Source organism: Bos javanicus, chromosome 11 (assembly GCF_032452875.1).
Source record: "Bos javanicus breed banteng chromosome 11, ARS-OSU_banteng_1.0, whole genome shotgun sequence".
Classification (NCBI taxonomy): domain Eukaryota; kingdom Metazoa; phylum Chordata; class Mammalia; order Artiodactyla; family Bovidae; genus Bos; species Bos javanicus.
In genome coordinates this window covers 98,180,537-98,203,621 of record NC_083878.1, presented here as the reverse complement: position 1 = coordinate 98,203,621, position 23,085 = coordinate 98,180,537, and the positions used below count along the sequence as shown (strand labels likewise).

At 55.9% G+C, this 23,085-nt stretch overlaps 2 protein-coding genes across 5 annotated transcripts in view; one reads left to right on the top strand and one right to left on the bottom strand.

Annotated features, from left to right (window-relative positions):
- Window positions 1–617: 617 nt before the first annotated feature.
- Window positions 618–5,257, bottom strand: CDK9 (cyclin dependent kinase 9). Its single transcript, XM_061433590.1, has 7 exons — window positions 4,890–5,257; window positions 4,322–4,403; window positions 3,418–3,508; window positions 2,902–3,068; window positions 2,617–2,788; window positions 2,305–2,453; window positions 618–1,556 (listed from the first exon to the last, which is right to left on the bottom strand). The coding sequence occupies exons 1-7, from the start codon at window positions 4,979–4,981 to the stop codon at window positions 1,191–1,193; spliced, it is 1,119 nt and encodes a 372-aa protein (XP_061289574.1). The 5' UTR covers window positions 4,982–5,257; the 3' UTR covers window positions 618–1,190.
- Window positions 5,258–6,042: 785 nt separating this feature from the next.
- SH2D3C (SH2 domain containing 3C) overlaps window positions 6,043–23,085 on the top strand; it is a 39,085-nt gene continuing 22,042 nt past the window's right edge. The window contains exons 1-2 of one of the 4 annotated variants that reach the window (XM_061433570.1): window positions 6,043–6,201; window positions 14,645–15,122. In XM_061433570.1, coding sequence (XP_061289554.1) covers window positions 6,144–6,201; window positions 14,645–15,122 — 536 coding nt within the window. In that variant the 5' untranslated portion in view covers window positions 6,043–6,143. Of the gene's footprint in view, window positions 6,202–12,063; window positions 12,225–14,644; window positions 15,123–17,044; window positions 17,220–23,085 lie in introns of those variants that run through there. The other 3 variants (XM_061433571.1, XM_061433573.1, XM_061433572.1) reach the window with 3 other exon arrangements.

The window sequence follows — 23,085 nt, the reverse complement described above, 5'->3', positions numbered from 1 at the left end:
CAAAGGTATTCCACAGAGTGTGCTGTTCCTGAGTGTCCCAGCTCAGAGCCCACATGATCCAAGCTTCTGCTAACTGTTCCCTGTCCTCCCGCCTGCTTGCCACCCTAACTCTTCCTACTGCCACCTCCGCAAGGCCCTGGAGACCCTTCAGCTCTTCTGGTCATTTCCTCTCTTGCCACTCTCTGGTCAGCAGCCTGAGAACTCCTGCAGGTTACAGATCTGTTGTCATTCCACTGGCTAGAAGCCTTTCCAGCCTCCTGTGATTGTAAGTCAAGTCTGAACACATCTGTCAGCCAAGGCAGGCTGCCCCGCTGGGTCATCACTGCAGGTGCGGCTCACAGAAGGTCTCCCCGTTTCCTCCTCAGCAGACTGGGTCCCTTTTCTCATCTGTCTCCCTGCTTTCTCGGACACTGAGTGGAGAGGAGAATAAGGGAGCATCATGGTACCTGCCACTTGGGTACTCAAGAAAAATAAACAAGAGAGACACAAGTCCCCTGAAGGTATGTCAGGGGACATGAACTGGGACAAAGGAAAGTACCACGTCCTGACAAATCAAATCTCAGTGGTCAGTTACAGGGTTAGCTGGCGGTCTGAACATAGAACACAGCACACAGCCATTTACTGAAAAAGAGTCAACTTTAATTGTAACTGACCAGCCTGTACCCAGGAATGTCTCTGAACAATTGAACAAAATCAACACGATAAAACTGTCCTATCGAAGAAACCAAAAGCATCCATCGGCCTCAGAGGTTCTGAGGGCTAGGCTCAGAGCAGGCCGTTCCCATTCCTGCGGCTGGTTCTGTGCCCCACAGAAGTTTCTCATCCCACAGGGAGGGCCGGGGTGGGTGAGGGACCAGTCCCCTCCTCCTAGCATGCTAGGGTATCTCAGAGTCACCAGTGGGGCGTGCCTTTCCCCAACCCCAGTCCTGTCCTAAAGTAAAGGGAGACCCTCTGGGCATCACCGCCAAAGCCAGGGAACAAGGTGAGGCAGCTCAGGTGCCTTCCTGGACTCTCCGCCAAAGTTTTACTCCAGTCTGCTCGGTTGGTGCCTGATGCCCAGGGTGTGGATTAAATAAGATATGCGCTAGAGGAAAAACTCACATGCCCCATAATCTCCACGCTGCAAGTCACAGAGCAGAAGAAAAAAAAACAAAACCACGGCCCTAACGAGAAGCAACAGCAGCCGGCCCTCAGAAGACGCGCTCAAACTCCGTCTGGTTGGTGGTGGCGGGATTCCGGCTCTGGTTGGTGGACTGCTGGGTGATCTGGCTGCCCTTCCGGCGTGGAGGTGCCAGGTACTCGAACATGGATGTCAGGTGGGTGGACAGCATGCCCTTGAGGTCCGAGGGCATGGGGTCAGACCAGAAGAAGTCGTGGTTGAGGGCGTCGTCACTGTCGATGCGCTGGGCGGGGTCCAGCACCAGCAGCTTGTCGATGAGGTCCAGTGCGTAGGGGTCTCGCACGTAGGCCTTCAGCCTGTCCTTCACCTTCCGCTTCTGGCCCTTGACCAGCTCCACTTTCTCAAACAGCTCGTACTTGTCCACATTTGGCCACACCTGGGGCAGGGGGGAGGCATGGAAAGAGGGGAAGACTAGTTCAGCAGGGTATGTGCCTGATCCACTGGTCAAGTACGTATTCAGTGACTGGATACGTCTCTGTTCAGGACTTCCCTGGTGATCCGATGGTTAAGAACTGCCTGCCAATGCAGGGGACATGGGTTTGATCCCTGGTCTGGCAAGATTCCACATGCCATGAAGCAGCTAAGCCCGTGCGCCACAACAACTGAAGCCCGGGTCTAAAGCCAGTGCTCTGGAGCAAGAGAAGCCCCCCGCACTGCAACTAGATAAAGCCCAGGCGCAGCAATGAAAATCCAGAGCAGCCAAAAATAAATAAGGAAATACTACAACTTGCTCAGATGCTTCCAGACCACCCCAGAGCCCTCTGCGGCCAAAGCATCAGTAACCACAGATGGGACACAGGCACTGAGTACCAGACCCTTTAACATGAATCACCTGGGATACGTGTGCCAAGCGTGACAGAACCACAGATGTCTCACGGCACAGGTCAGCTCTGAGGCGAGGCGCTCAAGACACCTTGCCGAAAAACCCCAGGAACCGGGGACGCAGCCCAGACCTGACGTCACCATGGCTAACAGTAGACTGTGACCCTCCATCAGCCGCCTGTCCAGATCAGGGCTTCGCCTCTGTTCCGTGCCCCGCTCCTCCCCTGCTAGGGAGCCTCCCCCACCCACCTCAGAGGTGTGTGGCCTGGGGGGGTGGCCCCAAGAGGCGGGCTGTGACGCACCTCAGGGGTGATGGAGCCGCAGAGCTGGCTGATGAGGGCGAGTTGGTGCTGCTCCGTGTTGCCCTGCATGATGGGGCTGCGGGTCCACATCTCCGCCATGATGCACCCAGCACCCCACAGATCAATGGGGGGGCCGTAGTCCCGCTCCCCTGGGAATAAGAGCACACCAGGGAGGGCCCCCTGAGCCCCACGGCCTCCTGAGAGGCCACGCCCCTGGGGCCGGTGGCTCAAGAAGCCCTGGCAGTTGGGGTGCTGAGACTGAGCTGAGTGCCCAGCCCCTGCTCCCCTCTGCCAGCTCGGGAGAGTCCTCACCGAGCAACAGCTCTGGGGGCCGGTACCAGAGGGTCACCACACGGTTGGTGTAGCGGTTGGGCTGGCTGTTCTTGGCCAGGCTGAAGGCCCGGGCCAGCCCAAAGTCCGCCAGCTTCAGAACCCCATCGCGGGTGATGAGCACGTTAGCCGCCTTCATGTCCCGGTGCAGGATCTGCAGGAAGCACAAGGCGGAGGGTTCCCAGGGATCCCTTAGCCATGCCCACCCCGCAGTGAGCTCAAAGGCCAGCCCAAGCCTTGCTCTCTCCTCCCCGACCAGGGCCCCACCTTGTTCCTATGGATGTAGTAGAGGCCGTTAAGCAACATCTGCATGACCCTCTTGATCTCAGATAGTGTGAACTTGACTAAAACGTTGCTCAGCAGCCCAGCAAGATCATGCTCACAGAAGTCAAACACCAGGTATATACTGCCTTTGCAGCGGTTATAGGGGGAAGCTGAGGCAGGAAGAATGAGGAGAGAGGGGGAGGCAAGAAAAAAAAAATCAGAAACCTTATATGCAACTCATTTCCTCCAAACTAGCTCCCAACTCCTCCAACCCATGGCCACCCAAATATCCGGGTACGAATTCCTTCACGGGTAAGGTATTTTCTGAGTGCATTCTCTGGGCTGGGTGCTGTGGCAGGCCCTGGGGAAGCACCTGCTCCGATGAAAAGACCAGAGAAAGCAGTCACAGTTGGAATGTCTGGGTTAAGAAGAGGCAGTGTAAATGTGTCCAGTGTCAACTCCGCAAACAAAGCCTCAGTTTTTCCATCTGAAAATGGGGACATGATCCAAACAACTTACCTTTGGTTCGACAGATCTCAATCAAGTTGACCACATTCTCGTGTTTTAGAAGCTGGAGGATCTTGATCTCCCGCAATGCTGTAATGGGGAACTGGGTGGGAGAAAAGACAGGAGGAAGTCAAAAGTGGGTAAGCACACTACAGACCCATGAACTGGCCATGGGGTCCACGCGAAGGGTCAAAGGTTCAGGGACAGAGTAAATGCACAGGCTCTGAAATTAGTTGTCTCAAATACCACATATGTAAAATGGGAGTAACTATGTACCCCTCATAAAGAACTGAATGAAATGAATCAAAATAATTCAATGAATGAACCGAAACAGTGATACTTCACACAAAAGTTCTGTTACCAGTCATCAGACGCGCAGTTTCTTCAACCTTATAAATTTTAGCCCTATGCCTGCATTTAACCTGTTTGGCAGTTAACAAATATTAAAGAAGCTGGTCTCTGGAAAGCTGAACCAGAACTAACACACGTGTGTGGCACGAGAGACTGTTACTTTTCAGCTAAATGCCAATCACCTTTTCAAAACCATTGCATGTAATTATTAACATTTTCTATATATGTATATATATGAAAAATATATATATTTCGCGTTCAACAAAATTAAACCCTAAACAAAAAGTGTTTAAAGACTTCCTAACTCCAAAAACCCAGGGGCACTGGGTACAAGCATGGGCTCCCCCTCCTGGCACCAAACATATTCACCCAAAAATGAAGTACCAAAAGCTCTAAGACATCTGAATTCAAAGACTGAACTGGGAAGTCAAACTTCCTGGAATATGGAAATTTCCAAACACCTAACCTGAATCTATTACGTTGAGAGTCCCCAAAGCAGAAAGGTGGAAACGCAACCTCACGCCCAAGGGAGCTGGGAGACCTGCCCACCCCACCCCATACTCACCCCCTCTTTCTCGTTCTCCATCAGTACCTTCTTCAGGGCCACCTTTTGGCCAGTCTTGCGGTGCTTTGCCTTAAACACCTCCCTGCAGGCGGAGAGGGGAGACCCAAGAGGGATCTTAGAGGACGTCTCCGCAGAGCCCGCCCCTCCCCCACCAGAGGAGGGCCGGAAAGGGAATCCCGGGCGGGGCTGGGCCGGGTCTCCCAGGGCACTCGGCTACCCCACCACGCGGTGACTCCGGTCCCTTCTTGAGTCTCAGCCTCCTTCCCTCTGCTCTTTGCGCCTCAGTAGGGCGTCTCGCGGAGAGATCCCGCTCCACTCACAGGCTCCTCTCTGCAACCCCTCCCTGCCCCCCCATCAAGGGCCTCAGGCTCCTCCCCGCCGGCCGACTCCTTCAGGCCCCGGCGGGGTTGCGGTGCGGCCTAGCGAGACCAGGCGATAAGTTTGCGTCTAAGTGGCTTCCCGACCAACCGGGCCCGGGTCTGGGCGTCCCGACGTCGGCCCGGAGGGGTGCAGGTTCAGGAGGCTCCCGGTCCCTGGGGGTTGGGGAGGGGGGGGTGCCCAGCCTTACCCGAAGGTGCCTTGGCCGATTTTAGCGAGCTTCTCATATTTGGTCACCTCATCACAAAAAGGGCACTCCACCGAGTCGTACTGCTTTGCCATGGCTGACTCCAGTACGCCGCCGCCGCCGCCACTTCCAGCCACCACCGCCGCCGCCGCTGCTGCCGCCGCCGCTCCCGCTCCGGGTCCCGCCGCCGTGCTCCAGGCCCCTCCGCGGCCGCGCCACTTCCGCCTCCACGGCCACTTCCGGCCTCGAGGCGCCGACCCCGCCTCTTCCGCCCGCCGCCCGCCGCCGGGCCCCCTGGGACTTGTAGTTCCCGGGAGGCCAGGAGGAGCCGAAGCTGCAGAGGCGCCTCCGCCACCGCCGCTGCCCCCGCCTCCGCCGCCGCTGGCGCAGGCGGCGGCCCCGATCGGGGGCGCGGGGAGCCGGGGCGCCGGGGCTGGGGCTCGAGGTGGTGCGTCCCGCTGCATCGGCTCGGGCCGCCGCCGCCGCCGCTGCCGAAGCCGCTGCCGCTCTGGCGCCCGATCCGGGGCCAGCCGCAGTGCCCTGCTCCTCCTCCTCCTCCGACGGCGCCGCCTCCGCCGGGCTGCGCTGGGCGCCGGGCGCGGGGGGGCGGTGGGGGGGCAGCCCCCCGAGCCGCGGCCTGGGGGCTCCCTGGCCGGGCCCGGGCCCGGGGCGGCCGGGCGAGGGGGCCAGACGGAAACAGCAGATGAGGAGGCGGCCCGAGAGCCCGGGAGGGGGCGCGTTATAAAGGGGGAGGTGCCCAGGCCTCGCCCTCCCCTCCCCCTCCGCCCGCCCCCTCCCTCCTCCCTTCCACCCTCAGCGGCCGCACCTGCCGCCGCCGCCGCCTGCCTCCCGCCCGCCCGCCGCCCTCGGCGCGTCACCGCCCGCGGCCCCTCCTCCGCCTTCGGAGGTGGGGCCCCGCGCTCAACACCTGGCTTCGGGGCGCGACTTACCGCGTGCCTCAGTTTACCCGCACATGCCAGCCGCAGCGGGACTCCCTTCCTCCCCTGCTCGGGATTTCCCCACCCGCCCCCCACACCCCACTGTACGCAGGCGAAGACTAGAGGTGCCGAGAGAGCGGCCTGGGGTCCGGGGAGGGGAGAACGGGCCCCCACCGCCGCCTCCCCGGGCCCCAGCCGACCCGCCGTTGATATGGCAACCGACGGCCGCCAGGGGGCGCGGCGACATTGAAGGTGGTGAGCCAGCAACGCCTGGGCCTTCCACTCCTGGATCCCCACCCAGTTCTCTGGGAGGCAAGAGATGAGACCCACAGGACTTTGGTTCCAGCCGAGCTGCTCCCTAACTGGTCGCGCCCCGGGTTAGTAGCCACAAAGGTAGCTGGCATTTCGTCTGCCCCTCTTGTGTGCTCAGGAAGTGCTGGGCATTCCTGCTGAATCCTGAATCCACCGCCCCATAGTCAGGATCACTAACCAATTTTACAGAAGAGCACATTAAGGCTCGGAGAGGTGAGGTCATTTGCTCAAGGTCTCACAGTAATAAAGCTGGGACTCGAACCTTGTCTATCTGAATCCGAAGAGGATTCTCTTGATTCAGGCTGTTTACAGTCTGTCCAGCAGTATAGCAAGTGGTGCTGTTTGAGGCCTGCTGTCCTTATGCCAGGGTACCAAGCCCACCACCGTCCACCATCTCCTTCTTTGATCCTATGCCTGCTTCTCCTATCCTGGCCCTTCTTCCCCAGCAGCTTTCTGATACATTCTGGCTCCAGGAGCCTCCTGTATTTCCCTCCAGCCTTTAACACCCAGCCCCCCAACAAGGCTGCCTTCAGACCTCCTCTCCACCCCTCTTCAATCTGCACCCCCCACCCCAGTCCTCCACGAGTGGATCCTAAGACCTGTCTTCCCCAGTCTGTCCCCCTGCCAGCACCCATCAGATCATTCTGAAGTGATGTCTGTATGTCTTTCTCTCCACTGTCATCAGAAAAAACCAAACTGTGACATTTGAGGCTCTTTGCATCTCCCCACCTAGGCTGTGGCCACATTGCTTCCTACACGCCAGGGCCCCTTGCTTTCAGGGCTGTGCTGTCTGATTGCACCCCATTACCTTCTCTTCTGCCAGGAAGGTTCCTGGGTTGCTCTCCAGCTCTTAGCTCACATGGCTTGGCCTTGAAGCTTCTTTGTAGGAGGAGTCAGGAATGGGTCTGGTAATGCTGGTGTCCCAAGAGACCCTGTTCTGCTGGGAGGCAGGGGGACTGCCAGGGAAGGTCTTCAGGATCAGGTGAGGAGCAGAGAGCCCTCTCCTGAAGGCAGTGTGGACCAGTGAGGGTTTGGGGCATGTCAGGGAGTGATCTGGGGTCAGTTTCTTGGGTGCAGTATTAGAAGCAGGGTGGCCATTGGCTAAACTGGGGGTGGGGAGAGCAGGGAGGGAGAAAATAATAATAATTGTAGTAATTATAGTTTATGGAGGGAAAATAAATGGTCCAAGCTGTACACTTAGCACTTTATGGGAATTATCTCAATTCTCACTCAGCAATATTATACTATTATTACCTCTATTGTACATAGAAGAACACTGAAACTCAGGGGTGACATCACTTATTGTTGTTCAGTTGCTAAGTCGTGTCTGACTCTTTGCAACCCTGTGGACTGAAGCCCACCAGGCTCCTCTGTCCTCCAGTATCTCCTGGAGTTTGCTCAAATTCATGTCCACTGAGTCCGTGATACTATCTAACCAGCTTATCGTCCGTGATACTATTTAACCAGCTTATCTCCTGGAGAAGGAAACGGCAAACCCACTCCAGTATTCTTGCCTGGAGAACTCCATGGATGGTGACATCATTGGCCAGGGTCAAATAGCTGGCCGGTTGCCACACTGATATGTAAAGCCAACACCAGCCAAAGTCTGGTGCCAACCCCAAGCAGTTACCCATGTCAGGACTCCGCCCACCTGGGCTGAGGGTGGAGCAAGGGCACTGTCATGGCACAGCATCGCCAGCTGGGTGGCCAGATGCCAGTGGGAGGTGTGGGAGGGGATAATCGCATTGGGTGGGAGGGGGAAGTCTGCGTGGGTTTGGGTGGCTTCCACCATCAGATTCTCAGGCTGGGGCCCCTGCTTGTTTCTCACAAGCTCTCCCTAAGTTACATCCTGTGGGCAGAGGCCTCAGCAGAAGTTCCGGTGGTGTCATCACCTCCACCGCCCCCATCCCTGGCCTGAACCCTGACATTGCCAGTCACTTCCCCTCAGGGCCTCGGGCCCTCAGCCCTCCCTGCGGGATGATGGCAGGCAGGAGCAGTCAGAGCCCTTCAGAAGGCTGCCCAGTCAGAGTGAGAAGAAATTAGATCCTAGCCAGAAACAACTTCTCACCGACTCTGACTTCTTCGCTGGCTGGAGGGAAATGTTTCCTGTTTCCATGGACCGGTTAGGCTGGCAAGGCCAGGCCTGTGGCCAGTACTCAGGAAATGTTTGCTGACTGACTGACCAGGCTCTGAGAGCCTCTGGTCCTGCTGCCATTTAGCATTTAGGGAAACTGAGGCACAGAGTAGGAAAGGGAGCGCCTGGCCAGCTGTTTGACCTGGACCTTCTGTTTTCTTCCCCTGACCAGGAGCAGGGTACGGGGCATATGGAGGGAAGAAGAAGGGCTCCTGGGGGGGTGTGCTCTTGTTGCTGGTCTTCCTGGGGAGACAAGGGTCACCGGATAGGGGGACATAGAATAGAGAATGGCTGGGTGATGTCCACGGCCCTGCAATTCCATGGACCTTCTGCCCACACCAGCTAGGTACTGACTGCATGCCTGGCCCCATGTCAGACCTCTGGAACTTTACAGCACCCGTCTTAGAAAGCTGCTGTTAGGGGACTCAAGTTACAGAAGAGGAAACAGTTTCAGAGTGGTAAAAGTGGCCTGCCCAAGGCCACGCAGCCAGGGAGCTATGGAGCTGCGATTCAAAGCCAGGTCTCTTTGGCCCCCCATAGAAGACAACTGAGAAAAGCTGTGAAAAGATATCTACTGAGTCCTACAGTTGGAGCAGGCCTGCGGCCAGTGTGGAAGCTTGAGGCCAGTGCCTCTGACGGTGCATGAGGTCTGTTCAGAACATGCATATAAAGACACAAGTGAGGGACTTCCCTGGTGGTCCAGTGGCTAAGACTCAGCTCCCAATGCAGGGGGCCTGGGTTCGATCCCTGATCAGGGAACTAGATCCCATATGCCAAACTAAGAGTTTGTATGCCTCAACTAGAAGATTCTGAATGCCACAACTTAAAAAAATCCCTTCTACAGGAACTAAAGATCCCATGTGCTGCAACCAAGACCCAGGGTAGCCAAGTAAATAAATAAAAATATTTTTTTAAATGATGACACAAGTGAATGTAATACAGATAGTATTCTCAGTGTAGACATCTTATTTCATGGCCACAGGATAGTGTGAGAGATGTCGAGTTTGTCCCATTTTATTGATGGGAACAGTGAAGCTCAGAGAAGTGACGTGACTTGCTTGAGATCAGGCAGGTGGCCGTCTGGACTCAGGTGTGCCTGGGTACAGTGACTATGACATTGAAAGGCTCCAGTCTCTAATCGTGCTTGACCAGGTTGCTGACACCTCTGTCATAGATTGGGGAGGGGAGGACGGAGGGGCTAGAAATCAGAGCAGGGTTCCTGGGGCACTGTGCCTTAGTCTAGACCGCAGGGACTCAGTGGAGAGAAAGACGAGGCGGTGGAGGGGTGTGTGCGTTCCGAGTGTGGGTCTAGCCCAAGCAAAGGCCTGAGGCTGGAAAGCGCTCGTGTGTTCAGGGCTGTGGAGTGGGGTTGGGCTGGCCTCCAGCGCCGGCTGAGGAGGGCCTGGGGACAGCCACCGGCCAGCAGGTCCCCAGCCGCACTCCCAACGGCCACTCGAGGCGGCACAAAGAGGGCTCTGAGCTCAGCGGAGCCGCCACACTGAGCAGTCACACTGAGCCCCATTCATTCTCCCAGGGATGCAGCAACTACCCTGGCGCCTGGGCCAACGGCAGGGCTAGCCTGGCGCAGGCAAGGCCCCTCCACCACGGCAGCACAGCCTCGCCCTGGCCGTGGCTGGGACTCCCAAGTGTCACCCAGTGTGCCTGCCCCAGGGTTTTCCTGACCTGAGCCAGTCTGCCCCTGACCTGAACCACATCCATCCTTCAGCAAGAAGTGCCAGGGTGTACTGGCCCAGGCCATCATTTGCTCTTTTTGTCTTCCCAACAACTCCAGGAAGAGGGGGAGAGGGGGGATTACTGTGACCCCATTTCATAGATGAGGAAACTGAGACTCAGAGAGGTAAAGTCTCTTATGGAGGGTCACACAGCAAGTCGGGAGTGGGTCTGGCCAGGAAGCCAGTACTGGCTGATGCCACCACTTCAGCAGTGAGCCCAAATCCCTCCAACTGCCTCCTGAGAGAGAAGCTGGGGGATGCACCCTCCAGCTCTCATCAGGAAGATCCCTCTAGCAATCACGAGGCTACCAGCCCCTGTCCTGCTTCTGACAACAACCAGAGACGGGAAGGAGTTAAAACACCTGGGTATCTGTCCAGCCTCTGCTCCTTGTTAGCCTCAGTTCCCTCATCGTGAAATGGGACAGTGCCAGGATCACCTCACAGATCTGTGACAATCTGTGGGGGCTTCCAGATCCATGCCTGGATCATGGTTGACGCTCAAGAGAGGGAACTGGAGTTGTACCCCCTTTTCCTCCCAAGTCCATGGTCCAGAAGCCCCCTCCTTTCATTTGAACTTTGTCCCATCCAGGCCTGTTTGCTGCCTCCATCTCATGGGCTGTGTCCCTTTCCCTTCCAGGGCCTCAGGTTCCCCCTTGTCCCATCGAGAAAGTTTGGCAGGCCCTTCTCCCACCAAGGTCTATCATCCAGCTGCCAGAGGGTGGCAGGCACTCTGAGTGTGCAAGTTAGGACCTCAGACTCCATGGCTGGACACGCAGGTCCCAATTCCAGGTCACTTGATTTCGGGGCATGGCCTCAGTTTCCACATCTGTAGAATGAGGACAAGAAAAACAGTATTTGCCTCCTTAGGGCAAAAGAACTGAGCCCTTTGGCTGGCCCGTACTAGGTGACCAGAAAACGTTAGTCATCAGTAGTCATTATTTTTATGGAGGATGTACAAGGGGCCCCACCTGACCTTGAACTTCCCCTTTCACACCCCAGTGGGCCAGTCCTGGGGCCAGGATAATAATGTCCGATCATGCGAGAGCCTCCGTGGGTTGACTGTGTACCTTATGCTCGTGCCTAGTCTAGAAGTTAGGTAACCGAGTCTTCAGAGGCAGAAGTAACTCTGCACTCAGAGCGGGGATCTGAAGCCCCTGGTCTTTCAGGTACCCCCCAGCAGTTGCTGGAAGCTTCTGCAGGTGGCAGGGACAACCTGTGTAGGGGAGGTTTCATTTCCTCATCTCTGTCCTGTCCATGTGAGCGTGCACATACACACACACACACACACACACACACACACACGGGGTTGCAGGGTAGAAAAACACCAGGCTGTGGGTTAGGGGCCTGAGAGGGCAGGTTGTCACTCAGTCTGTGCTACCGACCCGCTGTGTGACCTGGGGGCCTTCTGCCTGCCTGTGTCTCGGTTTTCCTATCCTATCCTTGTACAGCGGGGTGGTGGACTAAATTATCACCATGTCCCTGCCAGCTTGAAAAGGAGTGACCATGCCTTGAGGGCACTGATTCTGTGCCAGGCTTTGCACCAAGCGCTGGACCCTGTGAGGTGGGCATTGCAAATACCCCTCACTCACAGAGACAAAACTAAAGCTCGGGGAGGGATTTGTCCAGGATCACACAGTGACAGAGGGGGGCAGCCAAGAGTTGAATTTGGGTGGCCTCAGGGCCCACGGGCCAAACCATGGCACTCCCCTCGCCACCACTGCCAGTACATCCCCCGGCACTGAGGCTTAGAATAAACCCCTCTGCCCACAGGCCTGACTCCCTGCACCCTCCCAGCCCGCTGGCCAGACCCCCCAACAGCAGTTGTCAGGTCCCTGGAGGCCCCCAGCCCAGTAGGCTCTGTTCCCAGAGCCTGCGGTTTCTTTCCCAGACCTTCCAGATCTCACGCGCTTGTGGTCTGCCCCCTGCCTCCCCCCGCTGCCAAGGCCAAGGAGGAGGCCCACAGGGGCTGGGACTTGAGGGGGGGCGCCCTGCCTCCGCCCCCCTGCGGAGAGGATGGGGAGGGTGGGGCTGTGAGAGTTTCACTGGTTTAAAAATACACAGAGGAAGCTAGCGAGAGGGCGCGAGAAAGGGGAAGGGGAGGTGAGGGAGGCATCCCAGCACTGATGTCCAGAGCTTCGAGTGGCCACTCGCCTTTCGGCCAGGGGCTCTGCACGGCTTGCCAAGATGACGGAGGGGACCAAGAAGGCCAGCAAGAAGTTCAGTGAGTGTGGGGTGCCGTTTGCACCGTCCTTCATCCCTCTGTCTGTCTGTCCGTCTCAGCCTCTCTGCATCCGCTTCTTCCCACTCTATCTCGTTTCTGTTTCTCTTTCTGTCCATCTCTGGCTCTCTCTGGAGGACTCTGAGAGTTTCCATGGTGCCGTCTCTCCATCCCTCTGGCCTGATCTCTCTCTCCAGCTGATTTGGCTCTCCATCTCTGTTTCTGTCTGGTCTGTCTCTGTCGCTATTCCTCTGTCTCTCCCCACCCGACTGTCAGTCTCTCCATTCGTTTGTGTGTCCTCTGGCTCCCTGTGACCTCTGGGCTGTGCCAGGGAAGACCTCCATGCATTCCATTGCCTGCCTCTGTGCTGGTTCACACGGAGGTCTCAGGTTGGGAGATGCTGGGGCTGGGGCAGGGGGAGGGGTGCGTGCCATGGGTTAATGTCCCATGACCCCACCAGCAGTGACGCTGGGACCCAGAGCATCTAAATGAGGGGCCACACCCACCCATCACTCTTCTTTCCCAGGTTGCTGATTCCTTCCTGGTCCCAGCAAACTTCAGCTCCCTCTGATTCTTTTAAGATTTAGATACGGATTTAGCTGTGCTGGGTCTTAGTTACGGCACTCGGGATCTTCAATCTTCATTGTGGCATGCAAGATCTTTTTAGTTACAGCATGTGGGATTTAGTTCGCTGACCAGGGATCGAATCCCAGGCCCCCTGTATTGAGAGCACAGAGTCTTAGCCACCGGACCACAGGGAAGGCCCCCTCTGATGCTTTGGACCTGACAGCACATGAGGGGAGTGTACAGGGCAAAGATTATGACTGTATTCCACAGACAAAAGACCCAGAGACTTGTCTGAGGTCATATAGGGCTACAGAGCAGGGCTGTCTCACGTCCCTGGACCCTGGACTTCAGTTTCCCTCCCTGCCCCACTACTGCTTCCTCCAGACCCCCGGTGCCCAGGAGACAAAACAAGTGGTACGGAGAAAGGAGGCGATTCGCTCGTTGGCATAGCTTTCTAAGAGCAGAGCCTCAGCATCTGCTGATGGCGCTTGTCAGGAGGCAGAGACTATAACTGAGGGTGGGGTGGGGGGTGGGCAGGCCTGGGAGGAAAGCCCCAGAGCACTGATCCCAGCACTCCAGCGCCGCGGGCCCTCGGCCAGGCTCCGCTTGGCTTTTTGACCCTGGGCAAATTCCTTCCCCTCTCTGGGCCTCAGTTTCCTCTCCGTCAAATGGGGCCATCCCACCTATGTTCCACCGTGGTCGTGAGGATCTGAGGAGGTGGAGGATGCCAAGGAAGTGGGAAATGCCAGGGTGTTTTCGTTTTTGCTTATAGAGGGGCCGTAGTGAAGTCCGGCAGACGGCGGTGGCTAGGAGGAGGGGCAGTCCCACAGCTGGGAGCAGGCAGGAGGGCGCTCAGGCGCACCCCTGCGGAAACGCGGAGATGGTATCACCCGAGCACTGCCGCCTGAGTCCCCACCAGGGCTCAGCTGACAGGAAGGAGAGAACTGCGGGGAGTGGGACCCTCAGGGACCCGACAGCCCCTTTCTCATTTCATCCGCACCTCAGGGGCACCTCAGAGCCTCGTTCAAACACCCACATCACGACCCCCGCCCCGACCCTGACACGCACGTCACACACACACACACACACACACACACACACATATGTGCTCTCAGCTATGTGACTTTGGGCAGGTCATGTCACCGCTCTGAACTTCAGTTTCTTCATCTGGAAAATGGGGGATTAAACTTGTGCCATTGGGTTGTGCTGAGAATTCAGGGAAGTAATTAATGAAGGTGGCATGTTTGACAAATGCAAAGGCATTCATTGTGATCGTCATCACCATCTTTCTTCATTACTTCTGACAGCTATGAAGCATGTTATTTACATGCTGAGTTCATGGCTTTCTTCAATTCTTCCATTGCTCAGAGGGCAGTGGTCCCCAACCCTTTTGGCCCCCAACCAGGGACCAATTTCGTGGAAGACAGTATTTCCACCATCTGGGGATGGTGGGGGGGATGGTTTGGGGATGATTCAGGTGCATTAGACTTATTGTGCACTTTATTTCTAGTCTAATGCTGTTGCTGATCTGCCAGGAGGTACTGGTCCACAGCCCAGAGGTTGCCCCCGCCCCCGCCATGGGGGACGGATACTATAGTCTCTATCTTACTGATGTGGATGAATGGGGCTCAGAGAGGTCAAATGACTTGCCTAAGGTCACAAAGCTAGGATGTGGAATTGAAAGGCTACGGGATCCCAGTGGTGCCATATTATACCATAACTCCTAGAGGGGGTGTCAGTGAAGCTCCCAACCCTCCATAAACCCTCAGTGAGTGGAACTGCACAAATGTTTCATTGCTTTTATTATTACTGCTGGCGATGTCATTAACTCCTTTTCCTCCCCTCCCCCCTTCCAGAGTTCTTCAAGTTCAAGGGGTTTGGGAGTCTCTCCAACCTTCCGCGGTCCTTTACTCTGAGACGATCTTTGGCCCCCAACAGTATCCGGCCCCAGGTGGAGGCTGACACCTTCGATGCCACACAGGATGACATGGTGACAGTCCCCAAGAGCCCCCCGGCCTATGCCCGCTCCAGCGACATGTACAGCCACATGGGCACCATGCCTCGCCCCAGCATCAAGAAGGCTCAGGGCAAACAGGCCACCCAGAAGGCCCAGGAAGTTGGCCCTGAGCCCCAGGTGGTACCCCGAAGCCTGCCTGACCCTCCAGGCTTGGAGGCAGCTGAGAAGGTGGTGCCAGGGACCATTGCCTCCAGGGAGGACACCCCAACAGTGGGACCCAACCCTTCAGCAGTGGAAGTGGACCCCACAAGAAAACCTGAGGATGCCAGGCCAGACACAGAAGAAGGGCGAGACCCCAAGAATGTGCCCTCAGAAAGGTAGGTGCCCATCAGGGGAGGGTGAGGGCAGAACATGTGGGGATGGCATGTCCAGCCTCCTGTCAACAGAGTCTGGAGAGGACCGCCCAACACACACATCTGTAGAAAGAAAACAGAATACACACATGCACACACACCCCCTACACATTAACTAAGTGCTTACTATAAACCAGGCTTCCCTAGTGGCTCAGATGGTAAAGAATCTTCCTGCAATGCAGGAGACTCAGGTTCGATCTCTGGGTCGGGAAGATCCTCTGGAGAAGGGAATGGCAACCCACTCCAGTATTCTTGACTGGAGAATCTCATGGACAGAGGAGCCCGGTGGGCTATATATAGTCCATGGAGTCACAAAGAGTCAGATACAACTCGCAACTAACACTTTCACTTCACTTTTCACTACTATAGACCAGGCTCTGTACTTAGCCCTTCACATGTAATTAATTCTCAGAAAAAAAAAAAAAAATCCAGGGAGAGGATACTGTTATTTCCATACCACGGATGAGGAAACTGAGATTCAGAGAAGAAATGCCGTCTGCCCCTGTCAGATTGCACATCTAGCAAATGACGAAATTAGGACTTGACCTAAGACCCACCTGACTCCAGCGCCCTAGGCAGCCTCCAGCATAAGCCCTCAGCACTGGGCCCAGCCCAACCACTGGATCCCTGCCCTGGGCCCCCACCTCTGAATCTCCGCCTTTAATTCTGCTGGACAACATTGCTCCCCTAGGTCTGGTAAAGCGTTTGCTACCTAACTTGGGTACAGGGTGTGTTGAATTGTTGCAAAAATACAAATAGTGATGTGACCATAGCCCTCAGTTAGTAAGTACCTGTTTTACTAGGTGTCAAAACAAATGTTACTCACTGAAAATTCTGTAAAAGATTATATCAATACTATAACCTGCCCCGCCCCCATCTTACAGCTAGGGAGCCTGAGACTCAGCCAAGGTTGCAGGGGTGGGATTTGAGCAGGAATCTGCCTGTCTCCAGTGGCTGCACACTCATCCATCACATGGTACCCACCACATTCTAAGCCCTACAGCCCTTGGGAGACCCCTCAGCCCCAACCAAAGACATCTTTGTCTTTCCAACTCTCAGAGACTTTGTCTAAACCACACTGGTTATTATAGATGTACTTACTGAAATAAAGAGGGAAAAAGAAAATCTGAGAAAAATTAAACTCTAGGGTTTGTTTTGGAACCTCTCTTGAGTGATTTTGCCCTGAGACACCAAGCACAGCTTCTGTGCGCTGGGATAATTGGTCCTTCAGTGGGGAGGAGGAGGACCTTGTAGAGCTGCAGAGTGAATCCAGACCAGACTGCCTCTTACTGACCTTGGACAAGTCTGTTCCCTTCTCGGAGACTCGCTTTTCTCATCTGACAAATGCGCACAACGATACCACCTACCTTGTAGGGCTGTGTTGAGAATTCAAGAATAACGTACTCGTAAAAATCTTAGCACAGTGCCTGGCACACAACAAACAACGCAATAAATGGGAAGTGCCTACATTTATGATTTAAAGAACGAATGCTTTCTCACCATCTTTACCTACTCCAGGCTGCCTTCTCTTGCCATCCTCTTAAATTCTGCCTCATTCGGGTGTGCAACAAGGATTGTATGTAGGGGTCCAGTGCGGGTCGGGGAGCGTTGTGAGGTAACCCAAAGCCTGAGGTTTGCGGAAGCGGGGCTGGCGGGGCGCAGGGGCGTGTCTGGGAGGCGTGGCCTTTCCATGCTGCTCGGGGACTGTTGGGGAAGCTGGAGAGGGGCGGGGCGAGGCGGAGGCGTGTGCTGGGGGCGTGGCCTTCCCACCCTCCCCGACCCTGACGGACAAGGAGAGGCGAAGGGCGTGTCCGGGGCGGGGCACGTCCTTCCCAGAGGGCGGAGTAGACGGTGGAGAACGCCGAGGGAGGGCGGAGGGGGCGTGTCAGAGGCGTGGCCTCAGGCCAGGCTCCGCCCCTGGAGTCCTGCTGTGAGCTCCACAGCTCCTTAGCCTCAGAAAGGCGGGAGCCTTGGAAACAGGAGGTCCCCGGGTTGCTGGCGGCGACGGCAGGGAACCATGACTGCAGTGGGCCGGAGGTGCCCCGCACTGGGATCCAGAGGGTGAGTGACCGAGCTGGTACCAAGGAGGGCCACCGCCTGGGATCGGGAGTTGGCTGTGGGGGAAATCTGTGCCCCTGGGGCAGCTGACAAACCTGGGTGCGAGTTTAGCATCTGGCACTTTTAAACTTTCTTTTGGTGCAACTCTGACCCCGCTTCAGGCTGAGCATCTGCTGGTCACAACAGTCCCAGAAGAGAGACACTATCACTATCCCTAGTTTACAGATAAGGAAAGAGGTTTACTTGCCCAGTTTGACACAACTAATGAAAGTCAGAACTAGCGTTCAACTCCACCTTCCCGGATCAGACCCCTCAGCAGGTCTTGAGACACCTTTAGAATGCCAGGTCTAGGAGCCAGCCATCCTCCCCTGTGGGCAGAGATAGTCCTGGCAGTGCCTTGGGGTATCAGGCCTGGCTTAGAGCTGACAGAGGAAATAGGGGGACTCTCCCTTCCTGCCCCTGATCACCTGGGATGTCCCGGGGTCCTGAGGAGGGTGGATTAGCAGATCGGATTGAGCCTCTTCTTGGTGCCCTGGGACCCAGTGTCCCACCTGCCTTAGGCCAAGTAGAAGGTGAGGAACTGTTGAACATTTCTTCTAAGAGCCTGTGAAGCTCAACTCTTTGCCAGAGACAGGAGAGCTGCTTTGCAGGTGTGATCTCAGGCTTGTCCTGCCCTGCTCTGGGCGTCCATATCTCCAGCAGCCAAGATAGGTCTGGGATGGTCTCTGAGGATCCGTCCAGTTTGGGGATGAGGGCGTTTGAGAACTGCCACTGAGTAAGACCAGGGGCCTCGTTCCTGAGTGTCCCAAGGGGGGTCATCCCTGTGGCTGTTCAGCCTAAGCTGGGGGAGATGTGTCCCTCCCCTACCCCCTGGGAAGCAGGGTGCACCTGGAGCAGAAGGAAGGAAGGGGAAGAGGTGAGGCTGCAGGAGTTTCCTGGTGCCCTGTACTCTGCTGAGATCATGGAGGATGAGAGGAAGGAGGGAGGAGGGGCCAACGACACAGGCAATGAAGGGCCTTTAGCTCCCAAAAAGGAGAGTGCGCCGTCCAGCCTGCCCCCAGCCCCCGTCCCCTCAGCTGCCTGCAGGGAAACAGTGACTCTAGAGAGTCCTGACACTCAACCCTTCAGTTCATGCTGTAGAGGAGGAAGTGGCTGCTTAGAGAGGGAAGGGAGGTCCCCCAAAGCCCCACACTATAGCCACACCCACACTCAGGAATGGTCAGGCCAGGGTCCCACCAGAGGCTGGCCCTGCCTGGAATACTCAGTGGGTCCCCTCTACCACATGGGCCCTGTGAGGTGGAGCCTCTATTTGCTGCATTATACCAGTGAGGAGACTGAGATTCAGAGAGAAAAAGGGACTTTCCTGGGGTCACAGAGAGATTAGAACCAAGGTTTGATTCCAACCTGACCAGCTCCCAAGCCCAAACTCTTTAACCACTAGGCCATGTATCACCTGCTGTAAATAAAAATCTCAGAGCTGTCTCTCTCATTACTTCAAATGGCTTCCCATAACCCTGGAAAGGCGGTAACAGGAGCCCATTTTACAGATGAAGACATCAAGGTTTTGTGAGGTTAACAACTTGCTCGAGATGAGACAGTGGAGCTGGAACTTCATTCATTTTAATAGTTACCGAGATGTAGCTATGCCCTAGACACCCCTGTAGATTCTGGGGAGAGAGCCGTGAGCATAGCAGACAAAACCCTACTCTCATGGAGCCCCCATTCCAGGGTGGGGGAGACAGACGATAAACCAGATAACGAGTTATCTGGTCGGCTAGAAGAGAAAAGCACTAGAGAGAAAGATTTAAATCAAGTAGGGTAACTGGTCTTGGGGTAGTGGCTAAAAGTTATCCAGGGAAAAATTCTCAGTGAGAAACTGATATTTGAGCAAAGGAGATGAGGGAATAGACCCCCCTACCCTCCCTTTTTTTTTACTTGAAATATAGTCGATGTACAATATTATGTTAGTCTCAGGCATCCTGGGAACAGACCCTCTTGATGGCTAGGGAAGGGTATACTAGGTCAAAGGAACAGTAACTACAAAGGCCCTGAGGTGGGAGCATACTTGGCGTGTTGGCGGAGCAGCAGAAAGCAAGCTGGGGGCTGGGGAGAGGAGGGGTGGAAATGAGGCCAGAGAGGAAATGGGTTCAGATAAGCAAGGCCTGGAAGGCCCAGCAAGGACCTGGCTTTGACTGTAAACGAGATGGCAGCCGTCGCTGGCCTTGAGCAGAGGACGGCCCTACTCTGACTTACGTTTGACAAGCACCTCTCCTTTGAGGAAGATTGGCCCGAGTCTTACTCTTTTCTGAGGTGTCTCACTGGAGCATCCTTCCCTTCCTCCCAGAGACCCAGGCCCCTCTGCTCTCACTCTCAGGGCCATTCAGCAGGAAACTTGAGACTTGGAGAAGGTAGCGCCCCATAGGAGAGCCAGGGGCACCCTGAGCTGCCCGCGCCGGGCACTGAGAATAAGCCAAGACGCTCCCCCCACCCCCATTTCCTTTTGGAATGTTGATTCTGGTCCAAGAATTCCCAACACTCCCCCGAGTCCCACGACCCTCTCGGCCCTGCAAAGTGACGTCAGTTGCTGGGCATCTGGTAGTGATTACCCACCAGGGGAGGGGGCTGTGGTGGGCCCAGCCTGTTCGGTCTCCTCAGGCTCTGGGCGGCTGGTCCTTGTCTTCCGAAGGGGCCCAGCTGCTCCTGGCTCTCATTTCCTGTGGAGACTTTCTCACAGCCCTCGAGACCCCCAGACGCCTCGGGCTGTGGGAATTGGGCTGGCTTGGGATAGACGGACGGTTCCCCCATCCCCAGCTGGAGCCACATCCCCTCAAACCCTCAGGGGACCCTGTTTACAGAATGCTGGATGCTCGGGGCGTGAGAGCTGGGGAGGACGGGGAGGGGTGCGGGGGGTGGGATACACCAGCTGCTCAGAGGCCCGCTTGACTGTCTTTATAACGTTGAGAGACCCCCTCCCCTCTCTGACCCTCAGTTTCCCCATCTGCTTCTCCAAAAACAGCACCTGTTTCACAGGGTCATTGTGAAGAGTAGACAGAGTAGAGCATTTTTCCTAGACATGGCCTGAGGAAATGTCAGAATACGGGATGCGCGGGCTACCAGCACAACTGTGTAGAGGAGAGGAGACTGGGGCCCGACGAGAGCGACTCGCGCAGCGCCATGCAGCCTCTTTCACCCCAGCTCGGTGCCCTCTCCTGAGCCCCCAGTGTCCTCTTTCTGCTCATGCCCACTCCATGTCCTCTTCCTGATGTCAATTCGGGGCTCCTGGTCTGGTTGAAATATTGGTTTTCGTCGCTTTCCCCTCCCCAGTGTCTCCCTGTCTCCATCCGGGGGCTCCCCAGTGTCTCCCTGTCTCCATCCAGGGGCATCCCCATCTCTAGGAGAGCCTGCCTAGGGCAAGGAGAAAAGCAGAACCAACGTGAGTCTCCTCTGAGTAGCCGTGTGCCCTGCTGTGAAGCGAGGCTTCCACACAGGACCTCAGTCAGCGCTCAGCACTTGCTTTCCCCATTAGCCCTTGGCCAGCAGCTGTTGAGTCCCAGCAACTCCTGGGACCCAGACCCCCCAGCTCTGCCCTGGGAAGAGTGGCCACTGATCTGGCCTCTCCCCACAGGTCTGGCGCCCTCCCTGAGCTCTGCCAGGGAGCTCACCCCTATCTAGAAGACTGAGGGCACAGGATGGGGGAGGGGAGCAAGGCTGTCTCCAGGACAGTGGTGGCTCCTTGTTCAGGAGAGGGGGTGGGGCAGGGGCTAACGTCAAGGGCCTTCCTGACAGGGAATCCCAAAGGCCCACGGCTGGGTGTCCCCAAAGAGATGGGGGTTTCCACCCCCAGCTCTGTCTGCTCAGAGCCTTGAAGGACTAAGGAGCACAGAGCAGGGCTGTTGCTCTGCTCGGGTGAGTGAAGAAGGGAGAGAATCTCTCTAGCCCCCAAGAAAGGCAGGATGGGAGCTCTCTGGGGTCAGGGTGGGGTGGCAGAGGGAGGAGCCTCAGGGGGCTCCCTGGGGTTAAGGGGTTAAGGAACCTTGTACCTTTTCTTCTCATAGGATGCTTGCAGCCACTCTATGAAGACACTTAAAATATGCCCATTTCACAGATGGGGAAGTCGAAGCTCACAGAGGGGAGGGCGGGGGGATGCTGAGAAGCAGGAGGCAGAGGCTGGGAAGTGTCCACTAAAGGCCATATGACCATGCCCCGGGAGCAAACTGGGGGACAGATAGAGGGCAGGAAGACCCCATGGCTCTGCAGGGCAAGGCTACCCGTGGCGAGGAAGGGCCAAGGTGGAAGAGGACAGCAGCCTCTTCTCCAGAGTCCCTGTGGGAGCCTCACCCTTTCTCTCAGGCCAGGATGGAGACCCTGAAGGTAAAGCTCGGACTGAAACCTGCGTTGGGGAAATAAAGGGTAATGGACTGTAATTGCAGGTCATTAATTCAATTAATTAAGCTAATGTATGCAATAAGTGGTATCAGTTATTAGAACAAATCAGCTAATACAGGCAATTAAAGGGGTTGGTTATTTAAATAATTGATGCAGCTGATTAATGGAACTGATTTAGCTCAATTGTCACTATTATTTATTAATTGATTTCACCACTAATATTAGAGGGGAAATGCCTTTGAAATCCATAAAATAAGAAATTAATTAATGAATTAATTAAAGGAGCTGAGTTTTTAAACATGGAAACTTCGATTCCTGGATTTAGTCATTACAAAAGGAGGGAGAACATTCTAGAAATCTCCAAGCAAACTGAGATCTGCAGGCTGAATAGAAATTCCTCTGACTCTAAGGGAGAGAATTCCTCTGGGCAGAAGGTATATCATGTGCAAAGGTCCTGAGGCTGGAGGCAGTAGCGCTCTTTGGAGGAAGGCTGAGGTCGGAGTGCCTGGAGGACCCTGAGGAAGAGTGGAGGGGTGGCTGGCAGGGGCCTGGTCACAGAGGGCCCACCAACCAGAACTAGAGCTTGTCCTCAGGACTTCAGGGACTGCTGTGACATTTGTTCATTCAAAAACATCTTCATGGGGTGCCTAGCACCATTCCAGGAAGAACCCAGCCCCTACCCTGTGGAGCTGATGTTCTGATGAGAGGAGACAGCACAGGGCAAGTCAGATGAAGCCCTACAGAGAACAATGAAGAAGGGCGGGGAGGTGGGGAGCCTTGAGTGGGCTCCCTTCACTTCCAGGTGGGCAGCCAGGGAAGTCCTTACTGAGAAGGGGACGCTTCAGTAAAGACCTGAAGGAGGGAAGGGCAGGAGCTCAGTGGATATCTGGAGGGAAAGTATTCTAGCAGAGCAGTCAGGAAGTGCAAAGGCCCTGAGGTCGGGACAAAAGGCAGTGAGAAGCTCAGCTTGGCTGCAGTAGCATGAATGAGGGGAGTGTTGTTGGAGAGTGACGGGAGAGGTGGTGAGGAGCCAGTGTGCAGAGGCTATTATGAGGACTTCAGCTCTTATTCTGAGTGAAACTAGGGGCCACTCTAGTAGGTTGGAGCCGAGGAAAGGTGTGATCTGATTCATTTTCACAGGACTGCTCTGGCTGCTGGGGTGAGAACAAGTCACAGGGGCACAGATGCAGGCAGGGAGGCAGTGGCGAGGTGGTGGCCATAGTCTGGGCAGATGATGGCCATGGGTGGTAAGCAGACATGGTCACTTTAGGTCTTAGAAATCCTGGAGTGTTGCAGAGGGGCAGGGAGGGGCCATGGCGAGTTCCCGGGCCTGGGCCTTGACCCGAGCACCCAACTGGCTCTGGCCACCTGATATCCCTGGGGCGGGCACCCCCTCCCCAAGACTCTGCTCCTGCCCAGCTCCTGAGGGGAAGTGGACAGGAAGCAGGAAGAAATGCTGGGGCAATCCCAGTGTCCTGGCCAG

Excerpts from the sequence above, each read along its gene's own strand:
- CDK9 (XM_061433590.1), bottom strand. The coding sequence starts at position 4,981 with ATGGCAAAGCAGTACGACTCGGTGGAGTGCCCTTTTTGTGATGAGGTG. Across the intron at positions 3,509-4,321 it reads TGGAGAACGAGAAAGAGGGG|TTCCCCATTACAGCATTGCG; the intron begins GTGAGTATGGGG and ends TCTCCCACCCAG. Across the intron at positions 3,069-3,417 it reads TGAGATCTGTCGAACCAAAG|CTTCCCCCTATAACCGCTGC; the intron begins GTAAGTTGTTTG and ends TTCCTGCCTCAG.